This window comes from Poeciliopsis prolifica, unplaced genomic scaffold (assembly GCF_027474105.1).
Source record: "Poeciliopsis prolifica strain line A6 unplaced genomic scaffold, Auburn_PproV2 SCAFFOLD023, whole genome shotgun sequence".
In the NCBI taxonomy this organism is placed as follows: Eukaryota; Metazoa; Chordata; class Actinopteri; order Cyprinodontiformes; family Poeciliidae; genus Poeciliopsis; species Poeciliopsis prolifica.
This window is the reverse complement of record NW_026562398.1, coordinates 1,378,009-1,400,204: the sequence shown is the minus strand read 5'-3', so window position 1 is coordinate 1,400,204 and position 22,196 is coordinate 1,378,009. Positions and strand designations below refer to the sequence as shown.

At 38.5% G+C, this 22,196-nt stretch overlaps 2 protein-coding genes and 1 long non-coding RNA gene across 3 annotated transcripts; 2 read left to right on the top strand and 1 right to left on the bottom strand.

The window, feature by feature from the left end:
• The first annotated feature begins 1,890 nt into the window (after positions 1-1,890).
• prpf6 (PRP6 pre-mRNA processing factor 6 homolog (S. cerevisiae)) lies at positions 1,891-12,856 on the top strand. The gene is made up of 21 exons (XM_055046391.1): positions 1,891-2,110; positions 2,935-3,097; positions 3,235-3,353; positions 3,444-3,522; positions 4,319-4,495; positions 4,900-5,028; positions 5,129-5,223; positions 5,313-5,469; positions 5,697-5,859; positions 7,042-7,160; positions 7,440-7,658; positions 8,693-8,815; positions 9,355-9,476; positions 9,600-9,738; positions 9,839-9,958; positions 10,575-10,751; positions 10,854-10,987; positions 11,224-11,315; positions 11,786-11,900; positions 12,038-12,164; positions 12,339-12,856. Exons 1-21 carry the CDS (start codon positions 1,923-1,925, stop codon positions 12,489-12,491), a joined length of 2,910 nt encoding a protein of 969 aa, XP_054902366.1. The 5' UTR covers positions 1,891-1,922; the 3' UTR covers positions 12,492-12,856.
• On the bottom strand, positions 4,178-8,407 carry LOC129370416 (uncharacterized). The gene is made up of 4 exons (XR_008607055.1): positions 8,372-8,407; positions 7,422-7,550; positions 5,693-5,881; positions 4,178-4,450 (listed from the first exon to the last, which is right to left on the bottom strand). It is a non-coding gene; the product is annotated as an uncharacterized LOC129370416 (long non-coding RNA).
• Positions 12,857-17,681: 4,825 nt separating the features above from the next.
• aar2 (AAR2 splicing factor) lies at positions 17,682-20,912 on the top strand. Its single transcript, XM_055046471.1, has 3 exons — positions 17,682-18,731; positions 18,813-19,042; positions 19,661-20,912. Exons 1-3 carry the CDS (start codon positions 17,966-17,968, stop codon positions 19,826-19,828), a joined length of 1,164 nt encoding a protein of 387 aa, XP_054902446.1. The 5' UTR covers positions 17,682-17,965; the 3' UTR covers positions 19,829-20,912.
• Positions 20,913-22,196: the final 1,284 nt, after the last annotated feature.

Genomic DNA, 22,196 nt, shown 5'->3' with positions numbered 1-22,196 from the left:
ATCAATTTTTTTATTCATCTGGATACAGTAATCTCTTTAATTTTCTCTCAGTACATCTTGAATGAACAGAGGCCCAGAAGACTATATTTACTCTGTAAAAAAACTATTCCTCATTAAAGTTACATTTTGAGCAATAGTGATCAACTTCTTTAGCTGAGAACTGGGTTTTTTGCCTTTCAAAGCAGAACTTTCTCAAAAAAAAAAGACTGATACTAATACAATATACAGTAGCTCTAACTAGAGAATCCATTTTAATTCCCAAAAATTTCTTGTTGTGCCAACCGGTTTACATACAATTTCCTGATTCTATGTATGATGAAAAAATAAATAAAAATTTATATATATATATATAAAAATTCCCTTCTCACCCACCGCGGGTGGTTCTTATCCTCTGAGCTCGGGTCCTCTACCAGAGGCCTGGGAGCTTGAGGGTCCTGCAGTATCTTGGCTGTGCCAAGGACTGCACATTTCTGGACTGAGATGTCTGATGTTGTTCCTGGGATCTGTTGTAGCCACTGCTCCAGGCACCACTGTGGTCTTCACCACTGTGGTCTTCACCTTCCAGGCCCTCTCCAGTTCTTCCCTGAAGCCCTGGTATTTCTCCAGTTTCTCTTGCTCCTTTTTCCTGATGTTGCAATCACTTGGTATTGCTACATCTACCACAACGGCTTTCCTCTGTTATTTGTCCACTACGACAATGTCTGGTTGGTTCTCCATTACCATTCTGTCTGTCTGGATCTGGAAGTCCCACAGGATCTTAGCTCTGGCGTTCTCCACCACCTTTGGGGGTGTTTCCCACTTTGATCTCGGGGTTTCCAGTCCATATTCTGCACAGATGTTTCTGTACACTATGCCTGCCACTTGATTATGTCGCTCCATGTACGCTTTCCCTGCCAGTATCTTGCACCCTGCTGTGATGTGCTGGACTGTCTCAGGGGCCTCCTTGCATAACCTATATATATATATATATATATATCTATATATATATATACATATATATATATATATATATATATATATATATATATATATATATATATATATATATATATATATATATATATATATATAGATATATAGATAGATAGATAGATAGATAGATAGATAGATAGATAGATAGATAGAGATAGATAGATAGATAGATAGATAGATAGATAGATAGATAGATAGATAGATAGATAGATAGATAGATATAGATAGATAGATAGATAGATAGATAGATAGATAGATAGATAGATAGATAGATAGATAGATAGATAGATAGATAGATAGATAGATAGATAGATAGATAGATAGATAGATAGATAGATAGATAGATAGATAGATAGATAGATAGATAGATAGATAGATAGATAGATAGATATTCAACTTTTGCCAATGTTCTCTTAAAAACGTAGTGGCCTCTTCCTCAATGACTCAAGTGCAGATTTTTAACTAATGAGAAAACTCTCTATATTATAAGGGAAAAAATTAAACATGCATGTTTAAAAATATTTGTTTTTTTTTCACTTCCTTCTTTCTTTATTTTCTCTTTCTTTCTTTTTGGTGACAAACATTGAGTAAAGTAAAGTACATCCTTTTGCCCATCTAGCTTTATGAATGTGGCGCCCTTTGGTGGCCACTTTTAAACACCGTTGACATGCATGTGAGAATACATTGTTTTACAATCTAAAATCAAGTCATTCACCGAACCACAGAACCAAGTTTGTAAAACAAACATAACACGCATTTTTCACGCTAATAATTTTAAGGAAGCGATAACGCAGGTTCAATTGAAATGAGATATAATCAGTTTGACCTGTTGGGGCGCTGTTTTTTAACCTAGATAGAGTCTTCCAGAAGGGCAGACTCGTTGCCGTTTCTTTGGAGCGGAAGTTAAGCTGTTGTTCATCCGCCAGTGGAGGTTCGTCGATAGAGGAACGATGGCTAGCAATGCTGCAAAGCAAGCCTCTAAAATTGTCCCCAAAACAGCAGCGGCGGGCACTGCCGCTGCGGGGGCCAGCGGAGGACCCCCTGTTATGCCCCTTGCCTCTCCGCTAATGGGGAAAAAGAAGAAACCATTTTTGGGGATGCCTGCTCCGCTTGGCTACGTTCCCGGTCTAGGCAGAGGGTGAGCTAAGTCAATGCTAAGGAGCTAGCCTAGCTACTGGACCAATGTTATTATTTTATGAAATAAAACGTTAAGATTATGTATGAGTCGTGCAATTATACTTGTAATCTAAAATCTAATTTCTTGCTCGTCATAACAAAAGCGAACTTAGTTTGATTTAATAAAATGTAATAACATTTTCGACCGTTATTTTGACTTTCCAATTTCTCCTTAATGAGGTTAAAAGTTTATTTCGAACTGAAAGTCAAAAGCTTTCGAGCTCTTCGTGCCTAAGTATTTTATTTTCTTTAAAACGCGCCAATTTACGACTAAAGTCTTCTCAAGACACTTTACAAGACAAACAGGCCTCGTTTATGTTCAGCTTTATATACGATCCAGTTCTGTCTAAATTCTAATTACTTAAAGTCCAACTCAATAAAAATAATAATCCAAAACATATTCGTCATTCACAACTATTTGGGGAAAAGTCATTACAAGTTACATGGTTATAAGTTGTAATTTGGCAAACAGTTTAAGAACAGTAGAATTCTAAAGGCAGATAGTTAATGTGAAGGACAGGAAACTACTGTTTCAATCGCCTTAGGCTTCAGATATGTTTTTACCTTCAGCCCAGTTTAACCCCTTAACAGGGTGTGGTGAAGGGTTAAGTCACCAAGAAAATAAATAAGAAAAACATCATTGCCCTTTTATACAGGGAATGATCATATTATTTTTAAATTTTTCGTGAAATAAAAAAACATTTTGCTTACATAGTCTTTAAAGTGACCATTTTGTCACTTAAGTTGGGATCTGAACGAAGGTTTTAATCAGTATTTGTGTTGCAGTGCTACTGGTTTCACCACACGGTCAGATATCGGTCCTGCTCGTGATGCCAATGATCCCGTTGATGACCGTCACGCGCCTCCGGGGAAAAGGACGGTTGGGGACCAGATGAAAAAGAATCAGGATGATGATGATGAAGACCTGAATGACACCAACTATGATGAGGTTTCTACGAATAAATTATTTTTCATATAGACTTTGTGATGCAGTTCAAATTTGTATATTGTTCACTCAAAAATGTATGACCACAAAACTGGCAAACTGCTCCCCTAACAGTGTTTTTGTCTCATTTATCCCTAAAGTTTAATGGGTATGCAGGGAGCTTGTTCTCCAGCGGGCCGTATGAGAAAGATGACGAAGAAGCAGACGCAATATATGCGGCTCTGGACAAGAGGATGGATGAAAGGCGCAAAGAAAGAAGGTCGCTAGAGGAACTTGGAAATGAAATACTTGTTGTTTGGTAAGGTGCTGGATGTGTCTCTAACATTGATTGTTTGACATGCTTTTATAGGGAACTGAGAGAAAAGGAAGAAATTGAAAAATATCGTATGGAGCGACCAAAAATCCAGCAGCAGTTCTCAGATCTGAAGGTGGGACAATTTCTTATGTTTTCTTATGTCTCTAAACTTTTGACATACTGTACTTCTGTTGTATTTTAGATAAAATATCCACCATCTTGTAGTTTGTACTAATTCAACTGTTTCAATGTGCAGGATGAAAGATGACATAGTAGAATGATTTTTTTTTTTTGCTGTATTTGTCTAACTGCTTTGTAAAATTGTAAAATGCACTAAAAAACTTTTATTAGAAAAATTATTCTGATCCTTGTCAAAACTAAAATTACTGAAAGTTATAATTGATCTTTATGGCACCAATTTACTCTGAAATTGACAGACTTAACATTATTGTTTGAATGTCATATTAAACTTGAGGTGTTTGACTACAAGTTTGTATGAAGAAATAAATGACTCAACCAACGCAGAGGTTTATTCTTCAAACCTGAATTTTCACAAGTTAGATTTATAAATCTAAATATATTTTGCCTCCTATGTTACTTTTTGATTGTTTATATTCCTGTGACAACATGGCTCTGGATATTTGCTGTCTTAGGTCACAGAAAAAATAAGGTTTTCTCAACTTTGATGTTTTCCTGTTGTTATTTTCTTTATTCTTGCAGCAAGAAAGTTTTTTTTTTTTTTTTTTTTTTTTTTTTTTTTTTTTTTTTTACTTTATTGGTTACATTTCAGTGTTAGTTTGGAGAAAAAAAAACTCATAAAAAAACAGCTGCTCTATTGTCGCAGTTGTTTGGGTGACTTTTTTTCTTGAATGCAGGAGAGGATGAGTTTCCAGGAAGAACCTTTATTAATTTTTCCTAATCATTTATAGAGGAAGCTGGCAGAAGTGTCAGAGGAGGAGTGGCTGAGCATCCCTGAAGTCGGAGATGCACGGAACAAGCGTCAGAGGAATCCCCGGCATGAGAAGCTGACCCCCGTCCCTGACAGCTTCTTCTCTAAACACCTGCAGAGCGGAGAGAATCACACCTCTGTTGATCCGTTGCAGGGGGTCAGTATTTATGCAAATACAAATAAGTTGTAATAGAATCCTGCCACTGAACATTGTATGTTGTAGTTACAATCAGCTCCAGCAGGAGTCAGGATGTCTCAGTCAGGATTGCACTAAGTGTTGTCTTCCTTATGTTATCTTGACAAGAGATAACTACAGAAGGTATGGATAATCACATAAGCTGTAGTAAAAAAATTTTTATTAAAACATAAAAAGGCAATTTGATCTTACACCATGGATGCGTATGTTGCAGAATAGTCTACCATAAAGAACTGCAAACCTAGTTTATTCAATAAAATCTTTCTGCAGTACATTATTTTAACATTGAAATTCATGTTTCATAGGTGATGTCGGTATGCTAAAAGGCAGTATTTTATTCAATTATTGCTTCCTGTCTTTTCCAGCTTGGCGGTCTGAACACACCGTATCCAGGAAGCATGACACCGGGTCTGATGACTCCTGGGACAGGAGAGCTCGATATGAGGAAGATTGGCCAGGCCAGGAACACACTTATGGATATGAGGCTCAGTCAGGTGACCTTCAATACATTCTGAAATATGGCACTTTTGTTCATGCAATGTTGGTTTTAGATCTAAAGTGTCATGTTTATTTTCTCTCCTTTTTACCCTCTAGGTTTCCGATTCAGTCAGTGGACAGACTGTTGTTGATCCCAAGGGTTACCTTACAGATCTCAACTCCATGATTCCCACCTATGGAGGAGATATCAGGTAAGAATAAGCTGCTCTTAAAGATAATCAATAAGACGCAACCCTTTTCATCTTTTTGTTTGATGATTACTTTCTGGCTATGCATCCAGTGACATTAAAAAGGCTCGACTGCTGCTGAAGTCAGTGAGAGAGACCAACCCCCACCATCCACCTGCTTGGATTGCTTCTGCCAGGCTGGAGGAGGTGACAGGCAAGCTGCAGGTGGCTAGAAACCTGATCATGAAGGGCACAGAGATGTGTCCAAAGGTAAAGATAATAAATAGATTGAAAACAAACTCAGTTTAGGCTTTAAATGTCTCACATATGGTATATTGTAATCAAAATAAATGATATCTCACTGGTTGCATCATTTTAGTTCTCGGTGACTAATCGCAACAAGTTAAAACTTGATACTCTTGTTGGAGAAAAATACATTTGGTGAAAGAGTCTACATTTCTGCTGAGAAAAATATTTCTGATCTGATTTTCACCCAGAGTGAAGACGTGTGGCTGGAGGCTGCGAGGCTCCAACCTGGTGACACAGCTAAAGCCGTGGTTGCTCAGGCTGTCCGCCATCTACCGCAGTCGGTCCGCATCTACATTAGAGCAGCTGAGCTTGAGACAGACATCAGAGCCAAGAAGCGAGTCCTCAGGAAGGGTAAGGTCATGGTTTCTTAGTGCTGAAGAAAAAGGAAACATAAATAAACTCATTATAGGTATTGTGTTTGTCCTCTTTTTGCACTCGTCATCTAATGAAGCAGTTGTTTTGGAAATATACGTTGCTGTGAGCTTCTTGTGCCTTGAGTTTTTGTTTCTGCTGCCAAAAGGAAGACGCTAATTTCTGTCAGGCTACAATTCAAGGCCAGTCCCAATCTGTTGATTGTCTCATAAAAGAGCCCACACAAAGCTATCAGAGTAACATTTGGCAGCTGTGTTGCTGGCTTGTCTTCAAGGCCAGGCCCTGCATTTAACCATGGTGTCAATGCCCCAACACACATACACGCACACACACACATGCACTAGTGATTCCCAGCAGCATACTCCACTGACAGAGATGGATGGAAGCAGTCTCTAAGGAGGATCTTTCTCCGCCTCTACATGTTTGAACGTCTCTACTTTGCCTTTCCTGACTACATACATAAAACTTCTTTTTCTGCTTCCCACCCAACTTGACTACAAATGTGCTACTTGAACTGCTTTCACACATGAAGTGTTTTCCATGGTAATTTGACAGCTAATCAGTGTTTCAGTTTCATGTCTGATGCTTTTTCATGAAAAAAAGCATTGAAAATAATTTTAGGTACACATTAGTACAACTTTAAGTCTCGCTTGGATGCAGGCACAATTCCACATCTAAAACAAGATTTGAGTTGTAGGTTCTCACATCAGACTTATTTCTGTTTTTCCACTTTTGGGTTGAGTTTCATTCACTTAATAAGCTGATTATCTGTCTGACTGTGAATGGTAGACACTCACAGCACATAAAAACATATATAGTAAAATTGGTAAAGGAGATAAGAAATGCATACTGTTTTGATTGCATTTGGTGAATGACCACAAGTAACAGCTTCATTTCTTTAGAGATTTGGCTGTGTTGCTGTGCTGAATTAGACCCATTTTTCTGATTTACTCTCCACATTTTCAGCTTCCAGGTTTGCATTCCAACCCGGCTTAGTGTTTGGTCCAGGTTGAGAGCTTTTTAGTGGCTTTTCTCCAAAAATGTCTCTTATCTGACTGGCTGAATGTTTGTGTCTTTAACAGAATGATTATTACATTTGTGTGTCATGTGTCAAAATGCTTTATATGCTGTCATCACCTAGTGTGTGTTTGTCTCTTTCAGCTTTGGAGAACGTGTCAAAGTCAGTTCGACTATGGAAGGCAGCTGTTGAGCTTGAGGAGCCAGAAGATGCCAGGATCATGCTCAGCAGAGCTGTTGAGTGTTGCCCTACGAGCGTAGAGGTAAGCTTCAAACATCCTCACCTTCACATGATGTTTGGTTTCCAGTGATCAGAGAATATGTACAGTGAGGTCCACTACATATATAGAAGTTCTTATGTCTTTTTATGTTACAAACAAATCATTGTCAACAGGCCAAAGCTCTACCAAAACTGGAAATTGTTTGCAGAATTCTGATTACTGCACTCTTAATATTAACATTTCATTTTGAAGTAGATTTTGTGCAGCAGTCAGACACACAGGAAAGTTTTTACAAACTTTTACCATTTTGGTTTTCTTCAGCTATGGCTGGCTCTGGCCCGTCTGGAAACCTATGAGAACGCCCGTCGTGTCTTGAATAAAGCCAGAGAAAATATCCCCACCGATCGCCACATCTGGATCACTGCCGCCAAGCTGGAAGAGGCCAATGGCAACACTCAGATGGTGGAAAAGATTATTGACAGAGCCATTACTTCTCTGCGGGCCAACGGTGTGGAAATCAACAGAGAGCAGTGGATACAGGTCTGTCAGTCATTACAGAGCAGATGAAAATCAGATTTCAAATGTTTTGGTAGACTCAAAATGCCTGAGTCTGCAGAGTCGGCTGTATTTTTATGCTATAAAAATCCTGCTGGCTTTGGAGTTTTTTTTTTTATTTTTTTACATGTTTTTATATTACCCACTTCTACAAACTCGACCTTGTTTAATGTATTTTCAGTTATTTGGTCCATACCAAAAAAATTAGTGTGGAGAGCAATGGACTTTCCTGGTGTTAATACACTCTCAGACTAACGCACATTAGTTTTAAATGGCCTCAAAACACTTTCATTCTCTTCTACTGCATTAACTTAACATCGCATCTACAAAAACCATCCTTGTTGATCATTTCCATTTCTATTTTCCTTCTGAATCTCAAACTACCGTATCAAAATAAGGTGGAAAATATGACTGCACCTTTAAATGCTTGGATTCATTCTAATTTGACAGAATGCCAGGATATTGGCTAAGTGCTCCAGTGTTACTTCAACTGAATGAAACTAAACATGCCAGCACACTGACTGACATTTACGTCTCGTGTTCAGTTATTTTGCAATAACCGACTGTCAAATAGTTTTTCTTTTCTTAAAAAGTTTTTCTGTTCTGTCTCCCTACGCTTTGCGTTAAGTGTGAATGATGGAAAAACACCCGTTACAGCTCGCAAAAAGTTTAAGGTTTTACGTTAATTAGTACCTTACCTCATATTATCCTCAGGCAGTCGGCTTTCCTTAGAGCAGAATGGTCTCTGTAAAAGACAGTTTATGCATATATAAAACTGTAAGTCATTTACATGGATGTTAATCAGTAACCAGGGTTCATCCAAGGATCTCCGGTATCTGTCAAGAAGCATTTTTTTCCTCTGACACCAGGTGTGTAAATACTCCCTTCTACATTTCCTCATAATTCCAGTCTGAGTGCGAGAATAAAATGGGTGCCAACAGTTCATGCCTTCAGTACTTTTGCATTCTTCCTCTGCATCCTGAGATGTTTCTGTCTAAATGTTTCTCCTTGTCACGCAGGATGCAGAGGAGTGTGACAAAGCAGGCAGTGTGGCCACCTGCCAAGCGGTGATCAGGGCTGTCATAGGGATTGGCATCGAGGAGGAGGACCGCAAGCATACGTGGATGGAGGATGCCGACAGTGTGGGTTTCAGAAAAAAATATTTTTACTTTTTCTTTACACCAGTCGTCTTTAAAGAACTTGCTCTCACCACCATTCTTGACATGTAGGGATCATTTTGAAAGCCTCTCTTTGACTTCTCCAGACATAGAAATACATATCAAAACTATGATTAAACTAAAACGCTGGGCATCTAACAGAAAAGCTACCAGACTGACTGAGCTCTTCCATTCCTGATAAAAGCAATGGTCAAATATCCTGGCAGAATAATGCCAGAACGTTATTGATGTTCACAAACTTTGTGCTGTTTGTCTGTATCTGGATGAGGGACTGAATGTTATTACTGGGATTATATATCTGAGTCTATGTACAATTTTGAATGTGTACTGTTTTGTTAAATTCAAGCTTGTGCATTAACACATTTAAGTTATTTCTATCACCATTCCACTTTGGAAAAATTGTTGAAATTCTTCATGAAAGCTGTCAACAATTATTGTGCAGCAGATGTATTTTCTACACGAGTTTCCTGTTGGAAATGTAACAGCTGCTCTTTGTGTTTCAGTGTGTGGCCCACGGAGCATTAGAGTGTGCCAGGGCCATTTATGCCCACGCCCTGCAGGTGTTTCCCAGCAAGAAAAGCGTTTGGCTACGAGCCGCCTACTTTGAGAAGAACCATGGCACCAGGTGAGCAGTTTCATTTACTACTCTTCTTTTCTTCTTTTGACTGATTGCCAGTATCTAATTTTCTATTGCTTTGTTCTCATGGATCACATCAACTGCATCTGTTCCTCTTCCCATCCATCTCAGGGAGTCTTTGGAAGCCCTTCTGCAGAGAGCAGTAGCTCACTGTCCCAAAGCGGAGGTGCTGTGGCTTATGGGCGCCAAGTCTAAGTGGCTGGCCAATGACGTTCCAGCTGCAAGAAGTATCCTTGCTCTTGCCTTTCAGGTGAAGACAAAAATCATGCAGAAGTTGACTCGTCACACTTTGCTGCCTTTCCTGTGCTGAACTCAGCCTCTCTCTGTCTTGCCCCTCATGTTTATTCCAGGCGAATCCCAACAGTGAAGAGATCTGGTTGGCTGCCGTCAAACTGGAGTCTGAAAATAATGAATATGAAAGAGCCCGTCGACTGCTGGCCAAGGCTCGCAGCAGCGCACCAACAGCCCGGGTGGGTGAAATTACTAGAACATGCTAGGAGGATTTTTTTTTTTTAAACAAGCCTTATGACTTGATTTTTGATCAGAAAGATAAACGTTTCTTGGAAGAGGATTCCACGATTCACCGTAACCACCTGTGTTCCTATCAGTAGAGCTTTTCAGTGACCTGTGATCCACAATCAACTCAGCGATACAGTTTTAATCTCTTTTCTAGAAAGTCGTGTTTGAAAGCAAGCTATTAGCAATTCATCTTTCATCTGGCCTCTTCAAACATTCTGGTGTCTTCAGGTTCAGGCTTGCAGTTCTTACTCACCTACAAACAGGAACACTCTGTCTGTCAGATGCTGTTAGTTGAGCTCATTAACGATCATATCTGTTTAACCTGGCTACATTCCCTTTTCATCCCTGTATTATAGGCTCACAGAACCTTACTTTTAATGTTGGATGAAACACATTTATGGGGTAATAACTCAGTTAAGCTCCTAGCAAGGATGCCAGATTATTTTACAATGTTTTTTTTTTTTTTTCCCCCTATTTTATGTCTTTGTTGATGAGAGGGCAGTCCACTGGAATGCATTCATCCTTGTTTTCTGACCGAGGCAAATCTTTTCTCTGTCATGTTCACAGGTTTTCATGAAGTCAGTGAAACTAGAATGGGTGTTGGGAAACATAGAAGCGGCGCAGGAGTTGTGCACTGAAGCGCTGAAACATTATGAGGATTTCCCCAAGCTGTGGATGATGCGAGGCCAGATAGAGGAGCAGTGTGAAAACATGGACAAGGCCAGAGAGGCTTATAACCAAGGGGTGAGGCAGAGTAAAAGCTGTGCTTACGATTTGGTGCTTTTCACGCTGCGTGTCTGTGTAAGTGGAATGAGTTGTTTATTTGTGTTTATTTTGCTGTTGCAGTTGAAAAAATGTCCCCACTCGGTTCCTTTGTGGCTGTTGTTGTCTCGTCTGGAGGAAAGAATCGGCCAGCTGACCAGAGCCAGAGCAATCCTGGAGAAAGCGCGGCTGAAGAACCCACAGTCCCCTGATCTGTGGTGAGAAAACACAAGTGAATGTATTTTATCTGAGGTCGAGGTTCAAAGGATCTCCTTTGACATCTTTTTACATTTTGGTTTAGAATTTTTGGACCAAGTATTGAACTATATCAATTATTGGATTTTCTGCCATATGGACAATATTTTCACTGTAACACTGAAAGCCAAATTTAGCCAAATATGAAAACATGTTCACCCAGAAATTTCTTGAAATAATTGAAGTGTTTGTTTACCAGGCTTGAGTCTGTCAGGTTGGAGTACAGGGCTGGATTGAAAAACATAGCCAACACATTAATGGCCAAAGCACTGCAGGAGTGCCAAAATTCAGGTAAGGATATATACAAAAACACATCCTTTTATTTGATAAATAAAGGTTTTTTCCTTAGAAATCTGAAGAACATTGATAATTCTTCATTGGTGAATAAAGATAATAGAAATTATTTTAACTAGTTTGGGTCTTGAGCTAATTTTTGTCTAAAAGGAATAAGAATAATTCAATCATTACACTAATTTTGAGCTTTTATTTCCTCTGGTTACAAACCACATTGGATCTTTAAGTGAGTTAAAAAACGAACAAATTTAAACTCGATGTTAAAAAAAAACATTTTTAAATGTTTCCACTGAAATAAAACTAAACTAAAATGATCACATAGAAGCTATGTTTTTGGCTGTATGTTCCGATTTTTTAGCTGATAATTCATTCTTGACAACAGAATAAATAGGCTTTTACATTTTTGCAGCTTACTGAATGTACATTTTTAGAAAATAAATTTTTCTTTCCCCATTGTTCTTCGTTAGGCATCCTGTGGGCTGAAGCCGTATTCTTGGAAGCCAGACCCCAGAGGAAGACAAAGAGTGTGGATGCTTTGAAGAAATGTGAACATGATCCTCATGTCTTGCTCGCTGTGGCAAAGTATGGCTAAAACTTTTTACCGCTTTGTCCTTTTGTCAGAAATAACTTACCTTTAGTAATCAAATGACTGAAATTTGATTATTTTTTTCATCTTTTATATATATATATATATTTTATTTAAACTTATGCATTATTAGGTTATTCTGGAGTGAGCGTAAAATCACCAAAGCCAGAGAGTGGTTCCTCAGGACAGTAAAGATTGAGCCCGACCTGGGAGACGCTTGGGCTCTCTTCTACAAGTTTGAGCTGCAGCACGGCACAGAGGTACTCAGATCTCCAACTTATTTTTGTGCTACCTTGTGAATCATTAACTCTCCAATTCAGTTTCTCTTTTTAGCGCCATACAGTTTAAAGTATGATAAGCATTTCCCAAAAGCTTCATGGCTCCTGCCTGTGTTTTTATCATAAGCGTTAACTCTAATGGTCTGCATCCATTAGGAGCAACAGGAAGAGGTGCGGAAACGATGTGAGAATGCAGAGCCCCGCCATGGAGAGCTGTGGTGTGCCGAGTCCAAACACGTCCTGAACTGGCAGAGGAAGACGGGAGAGATTTTAGCACTGGTCGCCAGCAAGATCAAGAATACATTCTGAAACTTTGAAGAATCCCTGGAGGACTTTGGCAGTCACCAGGAGCAACTATGGACACTCTTGTTCTCTACTTGGACTTTCCCAGCTCACACAAAATTCATTTTTTTAGGTTTATCATTCTACAAACATGGATTTTGTTTTTTTTTTGCAGAAAATAATGACGATCTAAAAATGACAAAGGTCATGCTGGATTCATATGGATATGACTGTAGTAACAACATTCAGTAAAAACCCAACTGTTTTTGTGAACTAGCCTTTGGGTGACAGCATCACATGGAATAAAGTCTTGGCTCAGACATTTAACGTTGTTAATCTTTAGGATTTTCTCTTGTTTGTCTTATTGCAAAGTAAACCCCTTCTTCAATTTACTTAGCAGTCTATGTTCTATGTGTTTTTTTTGTTTGTTTGGTGTTTTTTTTTTCAGTTATCCATTATCTTCCAGAAAAAAAACTTAAAGCTTTGATCCACATAATGATGCTCCTACCTGCCAGTGATATTTTACATTTTGGAAATAAAAAGATTTTTAAATATATTGAAAAAGTAACTACTTATCGATAAATGACTTTTTCTAATCAGTCTATCTGATCACTTTTGATGAAATAGATCCTTTTATTTAATTCATCTAATCCGTGAGAATTCCTTAGATATTTTATGGAAAGGAATATGATTTATGTCACAAAAATAGATTCCAGAATTAAAATATTTCCTCTTCAGTTGAAATAGATTTCATTGGTCTTAGTTATAAAATCAATAACTTATTGATAATCTCCTTTATCTTAACTAGGTAAAGAAACAAACATAAAGGCTCACTGAAGATATGACTTTTTCAAAGCATAATCAATGTCTCCAAGTTGAATTTAAAAGTCTTGATGTTTAAGCAAAATATCTTTTGACTCGAAGAAAAGGTTTGGAGTGTAAATGGGAATAAATTTCTAAATGATGCAAACAAAATGAAGAAAGTCTTCATTTAACAGTAATATAATGCAACTTCAGAGAAAAATAAGCATGTGTTTTTCAGGCGTTTGTTTTGACAACGTGCTCACTTTTCACCTATTTAATCTGCAAGCAGGTGACTCAAGTCATAAAATGCTTCAGGCAGTTTTGAATGCTGAACTGAAATGTTTGTCACCATAAATACTTGAAATCAAGAAAACTGATCTCTTACTTAAATGACTCATGCTATTAAATGCAAATAGAAACATTTAAATTTACAGTGATGTCTGCTTTTCTGACACTTAGGATCTAACTCAATATAAACCATTGTGGATGATTTATATTGCTTTTTAAAATGAGTTTTTCTCTCTGGTCTTGTACCTTACATTTTCCAATGAAAGCAAAAAAAGCAGTTCTGTCCAAACAAGTTCTACTACTTGATATTTGTAGGGATCTAAATGTCAAATTGTATTTGAGAGAGCACAATGGCTTTATTGAGTACAAATCTTTCCCAGACCTTTTGAGTCCATGTCTAACTCTCCTCATGCAGTTCCCACACTTGTTCTTTGTTGATAAATTGGATATTTTGATTTCACTGAAAAGTCTGACTCATTATGTGATGTTTATTTTATTACAGTCATATATATATATAAAGGAACTAATTTTCAGAAGCGAAGTGCTCCATCAAACTTAAACAAATCTCTAAATTATGAGCTGGAGTTAAACGCGTTACCAAATCAACCTTTATTTTGGGGTCAAGTCTTTCAAACGAAACTGAAAGGATAAAGCCGAGTGATTTATTGCAAAAGTTTTCTTCGACTTGAACGGACAGGAGTTTGGTGCAACCCTAAGCCCATCGGCGACCATCCATGACGGGGAAGGAAATAGGAGCAGCTGTTACGTTGGTGATGTTGGAAACCACGGGGCTCCGCGCAGCACCGCTCACAGCGACAACATTAACCTCTGCATTGGAGGAAGTACAAAAGTGCTGAAGAAGAGGAAGGTTACAATGAGCCCTGCAGAATCCAAAGAAATTCTTTGGATCTGCCAGTCACCAACAGAGATGCGTTTGCTCGACTGAGGATCCTGCAGAAAATCATGATAAATGGTAAGTGCGTTGGCGCGTATTTACGCAGCGCAAAGGCGAGATGTTCGAAGCTCACCCTGTTCGTGGTGAGGGCTTTTTGCCGCACTTTTTTTTTTTTGTCTTTAGTTACTTTAATAGAGAAATAGGAGCAAAATGAGCTGTGAATATTTATTTTTACTCTAATCTAAAGAAGATTTACATAATTTGTCTTTTTTTTCCCCCCACACGCATCTCTCTTTATTTCAGTGTCTGACCGGATCTTTGCTCCGTAGTGTCCTGGTGGTTCTCATTTTGGCCAACTGTTGTGGTAAACGTGGATGTAACTATAAAGAAATTCTGGACTCCTACCGAGAGGTCATCTTTGTTGAGCTGCAAAGTTTGGTAGGATCAAATAGCACGTCGTGAGGTTTTGCTTGCTTTCAGTATTTCACCAGCTTTATATCAGCGTTTCGCTGTCATGTGCAACAGATCATGATTGATTTTTAATGATACGCTGCCCTCCAGTGATCTACAAGCAGAACTTGGGGATCTGTTTTCTTCTCTTTCGAGACTGAACAGATACACAGTGATTGCTTTAGGATAACATTAATTGTGATTCTTCCTGCAGAATTTGACAGGCTCTGCCACTACATTCACAGAGAGAGACCCTTGTCCCTCAGAAAAAGTAAGTGGCATCACACCAAGCAAACAGAAGAAGCAAGCGGAAATAATCAATTTTGACTGAGTTGATTTTAAAATGCTTTTACTTATTTGCAAAGCATTTAACCCTTTAAAGCCTCGTGCAGATTCTAATAGGAAAATTGTATAGATGCTTATGGTAAAATAAGGATTTCTTAATCATTTACAACAGACTAAATTATGTTTTAATTGTATTGGATTAGTTCTAAATATAATTAAAATTTTCTTTTGGAGATGAACTGTTCAGATAACCATAAAGTTTACCCACAGACTGTGCCAAAAACTAGGTTTTGAAAAATGGGGATTGTTGTTTTTTAATCAATAGATGCACCACAAACATTGTAATTTGTACAGATACAATGATTATGTAAAAACACTTTTTTTGTGGAGGGTCCACATGTAACCATTTGAAAACGATCATGTCAGGGTTTCTGTGCTCAGCAACTCATTGACCCCAGGCATTCTAGCTGCAGGCTTTCAGCAGCTCTTTTGTATTTGCTGATCTCAAGCAATCTTTGGGGGAGCAACAGGGTACATTTGGTTCAAATTTCTAATAAAAGTTAAAATAAAGATAACCCAATGATTTTATTCTTTCCTATCATTCAATATTGTTTCAGTACTTATTTTTTTAACATCATATTTAGATTTTTTTTTTACTTTCCAACTTTTTGTTTTCTCCTCTTACTTCCTGTATGAAATGATTGATCTGTTTAGTAAAATGAATAATTTGAGTCCTTCTTCACTTTCATGTTAATAATATATCCTGCCAAGTGTCCATCATAAGATGTTCTGATTTCTTCAGTCTTGTTGTGTTTGCAACTTGATCATTCACAGGTGCTTTCAGCACCATGGACAGAATAAACAATCTACCACAATTTGTCTCATAATTCTCATGTTGGCCAATGTTGAGAAATATTTATGTGAAAATCTCATATAGTTTGACTATAACCTGCCAGGTGTGGTAAATTCATTCAAACATTATTCCAGTGCTGTTTTATTTTTGGGATGTCTTGTCTCGACAGGAGCGTCGCATCCTGATGTCCATCTATGGTATGACGCAGCAGATTCTGTGTCAGAGGACGGGCAAGCAGTCTGACCTGGAAAAGCCGGTGGAGAGCATGGAACGGCTCATCGTTCAAAACTGCAGTCCTAATTACATGGTAAAAAAAATAAAATAAAATAAAAAACAGCTTTAAGGCTGCTCTTCAAAGCTATCACCAATATTCACTGAGTTAAAGATACTTCAAATAAATCTGCTGTATTTTCTTACTCATTTTACAGGAAAAGAAAACCTCATGTTCAGCTGTCAAAAAAATAAAAGGAAAAAAAAGGAGGAGACTGAGGTTGACCAGAGTTATAAAGCTGATGATCACTTGTTGGAAGAAACTTCAGAGTGTCCATGTCCTCTATAAGTAGGACAAACTGTGCCACCCTTTCATGAAGATACCAGATGACCTGCAAGAATGTCCACAGCACCACTACAGTACTCAATAACCTATTTTTTATGCACAGCTCTCTTTCTAATGCAATATAACGAATGTTTGCTGCTGTTAAGTTCTCAGTGTTTCATGTATAAAATCTGCCTGTCTTTTGTATCTCACCACTGCTCTTCATTTTATGTTCAATCATAACCACAGATAAGCTAAGAGTATCATAAGTGCATGCAAATACTTTATTAATATGCACATTGTCAAGGTCTCTCCTGATGTAACACGTATGTATCATGTTTGTAAGCCACATGTAATTGTAACCATAAAATACTCATACCACGAAATAAAAAGGCAGAAGACTTACCAGTAAAAATTCTGTTTTGAAAAATGATTTGTCAAATTTGATTGTCAAATTTGATAAGTTGATTAAATCTGTGGCAGATAGTTGCTTTTGACGCAAACAGCAGCTACAGGGTATTCAACAAAAAGCTTTGCACATTTTAAAAAGCACACTTTTTGTCCATCAACTTAGGAAAAGTACGCCACACTAGTCAACACTTGCTCTATCACAAAATATCCCCCAAAAACTTTGACGTTGATGGTAAAGGGGAAAAATCTTAAAGTACATTCACTTAAACTTCCAAAACAGCTCTTACTTTGATTGAAGAATTATAATCATCTAATGTTTTCAAATAAAGAAATTATATTTTATGGATAAAATATAATTTTATATTTATAGATTGACACTAAAAGAACCTATATTATTTATCAATAGATTGTTCTTGTCTTTAGGTTGAAACTATGTGCTTTCTCAGTTGTCAACACCCCAGCAACACATTTTTTTTCTCCAAATGTGTTGCATTGTACAATTTTACTAATAATAGCGCCTGGTAGATTGAATCACTAAAATTCCTTACTAACGTTAAAATCCTTATAGAATGTGTAAAAATGCAAACTTTAGTTTAGTTTTTCAACTACTAAAATATTTTTTCTCAACTATATTTCTACGCAACCAGATGAGCGGAACTCTTACACAACGACGCAGTTTCCGTCCGGAACAACAAAAATGTGGTACTAGTGTTACCGCAAACGAATTCCCAGCGTTTGGGGGAAAAACGGACAACTTTAAGGTGGTCTGTGGACAGCAAAAAAGTTGTTATGAAAATATTTCTGTTAGAGTACCTGAGTGAACAGCTATTTTTGTAACCGCGCAGCTGAAAAGCATCGGTGTGTGTTTTCACATTTAGAGGCGAAGCACTCCGGACATGAACAGCTCGTTTAACAGGTGAGAACAGACCTCGGTTTTCTGAGTTGTCCTGCTGGACCCGGTGTGCAGTTCTCAGTCAAATATGGCGGGCAGCAGTTGTGTGAACATGGATCCAGATGTTGCTCTGAGATTGTTTGAAGAAGGAGCCACCCTGGTCTTGCTGGGTGTTCCTCAAGGCACAGAACTGGGGATAGACTGCAAGAGCTGGCAGGTGGGTCCTCGCTTCAGAGGAGTGAAGATGATACCTCCGGGTCTCCACTTCCTCCATTTCTGCTCCGTCAACTCTCCAAGCTGTGGTGGAGAAGTTGGTCCTAAATCGGGCCTCTTCCTCACTCTTAAACCCAGAGAGATTCTGTTGGCCCACTGGGATCCCAAAGAAGAGGATCTGGACTTCTCAGCCTCAAAGAATGAGGAGGAGGTGAATCGAATCCGGAGCACATTGCGTGAGCTGGATCCCTACTTGGGTCCCTATCCATATGAGGTGATGAGGAAGTGGGTTTCCCTCACTGACCAGATCAGCCAGGAGCTAGCTGTTAACCTGCAGCCTCTCTCAGGTCGAGTGTGTGCTTTCAGTGATATCATCCCTGAGCTGCAGTTGAGACACACGAAAGACCGAGCAGAGCAGCCAAGGAATGACACAGCCTGTCAAAGCATGAGAGAGGGACTCGATAGGCTTCCAAAGATGAAGCAGAGGGAGGGCACAGAGTTACGCTTCTCAGATATTCCCAAGAAGACCTACCCTCCTGGAGCTTCTCCCGCAGAGATCACCCGATGCAGCATGGACCTGAGCTACTCCCTGGAGACTGTGGTGGAGCAGAACTACCCGGACCGACCTCTCAACCTGCTTGGTAGGCTAAGTATATTAATTCTTAACCGTTCTGTTGCATTTCTTTTTGAAAAAATAAGCTCCTTCATCTGACCTCTTCTAGGTGAGCTGCAGTTTGCCTTTGTGTGTTTCCTGGTTGGAAACGTGTACGAGGGCTTCGAGCACTGGAAGCGTCTACTGGCTCTGCTGTGCCGCTCAGAGGACGCCATGAGGAAGCGGAAAGAGCTCTATCTGGGCCTCATCACCGTGCTCTACCACCAGCTTGGAGAAGTACCCCCGGACTTCTTCGTTGACATTGTTTCGCAGAATAACTTCCTCACCAGCACACTCCAGGTAAAGGGGCAGCGTTTAGAAATGTTACTAAATCTGAAACCTGATCAGGTGAATAGAAAATTAGCTTTGTTTATTGAGTCATGTTCATCAAAAAGCTGCATTATCATTTCCTGGAGCAGCAAAAGTCAGATTTATTAACTCAGTGAAACACAATGTAGCTTTAATTTTGCAGCTACGGTTTCACTAGGAATCTTATCTGAATTTAATTTTTTTGTTAGCCAGTAAAATATTTGTATTTCTTCTGCAGACTTCCATGCAGTTTCAGGTTAATTTATACAGCATCCAATTAACAACATGTAATGTTAGAACAAATTATTTAACTTATATAGCATTATATAATAGATGTATATTAGCCAGTCAAAATAATTTCATTACAGTTTCATCGTACAGTCATTTACAAATACAGTCAACAAATTCAAGAATCAGCAGGTCTCCTGCAGACTCCAGGCAGCCTCGAGGGCTTTCAATCTACTTTAACCACTTAACTTTTACTCTTTCATATTATACTATTACAACATGGTGATAGCTTCAGTAAATATCTAAAAACTTTTTTATATATAAAACGTACATGCTGCAGCTTTAATAACACACCCCAATACTGTTGGACTTATTTTGCAGGACTTTTTTCAGTTTGCCACTGGACCTGGTGTGGACAGCACTCTGCGAAAGAAAGCAGAGAAGTTCAAAGCCCACCTGACCAAGAAGTTTTGCTGGGATTTTGATGCAGACTTGGATGACTGTGCGCCGGTGGTGGTGGAGATACCTGAAGGCGTCACAATGGACTGACGCAGCTCTGTCTCAAAAATTCATCATGTCATTATTTTTGTAGTATGATGTGTGTGCTGTGCGACATCTACAAAAAATGTGACTACCTAATGTAGAAAAGCAAACCTGTCCTTAAACCACCTGTATTGTTACAATCTTGATATAGGTAAAAGAAGATGCCTTCTGAGCATGTTTGTTTGACATCAGTACTTAAGTACAGGAATTCAAACAAATGTTAGCAACTTTAATTTTTATATTTTATGAATATTAAAAGTAAAGAAGAAAAAGCATTGTGTTTATTAAGAAAGTTGTGACTTTTAGATGAATAGTTTCAGAAAACTCTCAATGTATTAGAAAGGATCATTTCAGTAACCAATGCATAGACTCTTTACTGACAGGTTTTTGATCGTCCTTATGATTATGGCTTACAACTAACAATAACCTAAAATACAGTTTGTCTGAGAATAAAATTACAGAAGATCAACAAAATTACTCCATGGTTGATAAAATCACAGGAGATTGTTTCACAGTAAAAAGTTATTGACATCTTATACAAGAGGTCATTGCTAATGGGCTTTTCAAAGAGAGCTGTATCAGCCTTATTGGAAGGACAAATGGTTGAAAAGGCACACCAGCAATAGGGATTACCAAAGCCTATAAGATTGTGTAGTGTTGATTAAGTATTTGGCAGCAATTCAGAAAGTTTGAACTGTGCTCCAGAGGAGTCAGAGCTCCAGGGAAAAACACAGACATATCTGGGAAAAAGGCTAAAACATTCCTTGTGTTAACCAATTCTGAACCAAGAATGTTTAAAGCTTCTAATAAGAAACTATAGGCTGTCAGTAAATTTTGCAATCCAATCTATTTTAAGCTCTTTATGAGGCTTCCAAAGTCAGTGATTATTTTATGATGCCACCTGCTGGTGTTGATCTAGATATTTTAGTCATCTGATAAACTGTGTTTGAGGGGTTTTAATCTATAAAAGTATCAAAATGAACAGAGTAAACAGTTCAAGTATTTCACTCTCCTAATTAATCTCTATGGAACTGGCTTTTTGGATTAAATCCCTGAAATAAATTCTATTTCTAATAAAACTGGAATTTTATGCACCGGCATATGATTCATTTAATTACAAAGCACTTTTATGGACTTATTATATTTAGTAAACATCTGTTTACGTGGCGTTTAGGGGGCGTTATTACTTTGCTGTCCACTAGATGGCGACACTAACCACAGAACGCGGGTTTCTATGGCTGCTTGTTGTCGATGCTCTGCTTTCTTCTCACATGTCTTGGAGAGACGTTGCAATGACTTAATACCTTTCACCTGTTTCAGATGGTAAATGGCAAGGAAATTGGATTATTTTAAAATATTTTCTCTGATTTAAGCCAAAACAACAAAACAAACAGACCAAAAAAAAACCTGTAGCGCACTAACATCTTGGTGCTAAACATAATTATGTGTCGTTAATGAGGTGTGTGTGTGTGCACCTGTGCATATTTCCCTTCGGTGGCTATGATTGATGGGGCAGTTACTGTATTTTCCCGTTAGCTCGTAAAACATTAATTTTGTTCATACTGAACCACTTTCTCCCACAGCTGGACCTCTCCTCGCTGACACACAACCCCAGCAGCAACATCTATAGTTGTAAAGCTGCCATGAACAGAACAAAAGGAAGAAACATATTCGCTTAATGCAATTATGTGAATTAACAGACTCGAGGGCTGTTGATGAAAATCCAAAATGTCAGTACAACAAACCCATTCTCTTCCCTGAAGACAGATGGTATTGTGACATAGATGGTAATGCTAGGCCTGGTGAATAAAATTCCCCCCCGTGGAAATTTATGCCCAACTTAAAAGAAGATTAGTGGAGTATTTGTGGTCTACTGTGGGCCCACTGAACCCCTTTGCTGGTTATAATTTTTCCTTTTGAAAACAATTAGATGGAGAAAACAGCTTGGAACACATGGCGGATTCATATAAGCACAACACAGAAGGGAATGCAAACCAAGCACATTTGTGCATAGATTTTCCTCTCTGGGGATGAAATTATGTACATTGCACAGTAAGACAGGCATACAAATGACTCTGTTGGGATGTCCGTGGCATTCCGGTCCTTCCATCAGTGTAGGAATTACATACAGTCAGCAGACAACTCATGAAGTGACCCCCTTTTCTGTGCTGCGTGAACCCACTGACCTTTAGAGGTCAGTCGTATTCCTGGTAGGGCAGCATCTTCCCTGCTGATCTTACAGATATGTTTTGCTTGTCCTGGGAAGTAAAGGAGGCTGGAAAACATGCTGCGTTGATTGTGCTGAACCTCAAAGCCTCACTGGCCCCTTTGGTCACGGTGGAGCTATTTTTTTTTTTTCCAAAACTAGATGTGA

What these genes read in the sequence shown, in the direction of transcription:
- aar2 (XM_055046471.1), top strand. Translation starts at nt 17,966, where the DNA reads ATGGCGGGCAGCAGTTGTGTGAACATGGATCCAGATGTTGCTCTGAGA. An exon ending in CCGACCTCTCAACCTGCTTG is followed by an intron (nt 18,732 to 18,812) that starts GTAGGCTAAGTA and finishes GACCTCTTCTAG; the next exon opens with GTGAGCTGCAGTTTGCCTTT. An exon ending in TCCTCACCAGCACACTCCAG is followed by an intron (nt 19,043 to 19,660) that starts GTAAAGGGGCAG and finishes CTTATTTTGCAG; the next exon opens with GACTTTTTTCAGTTTGCCAC.
- prpf6 (XM_055046391.1), top strand. Translation starts at nt 1,923, where the DNA reads ATGGCTAGCAATGCTGCAAAGCAAGCCTCTAAAATTGTCCCCAAAACA. An exon ending in GCAGGAGTGCCAAAATTCAG is followed by an intron (nt 11,316 to 11,785) that starts GTAAGGATATAT and finishes GTTCTTCGTTAG; the next exon opens with GCATCCTGTGGGCTGAAGCC. An exon ending in GTCTTGCTCGCTGTGGCAAA is followed by an intron (nt 11,901 to 12,037) that starts GTATGGCTAAAA and finishes ATGCATTATTAG; the next exon opens with GTTATTCTGGAGTGAGCGTA.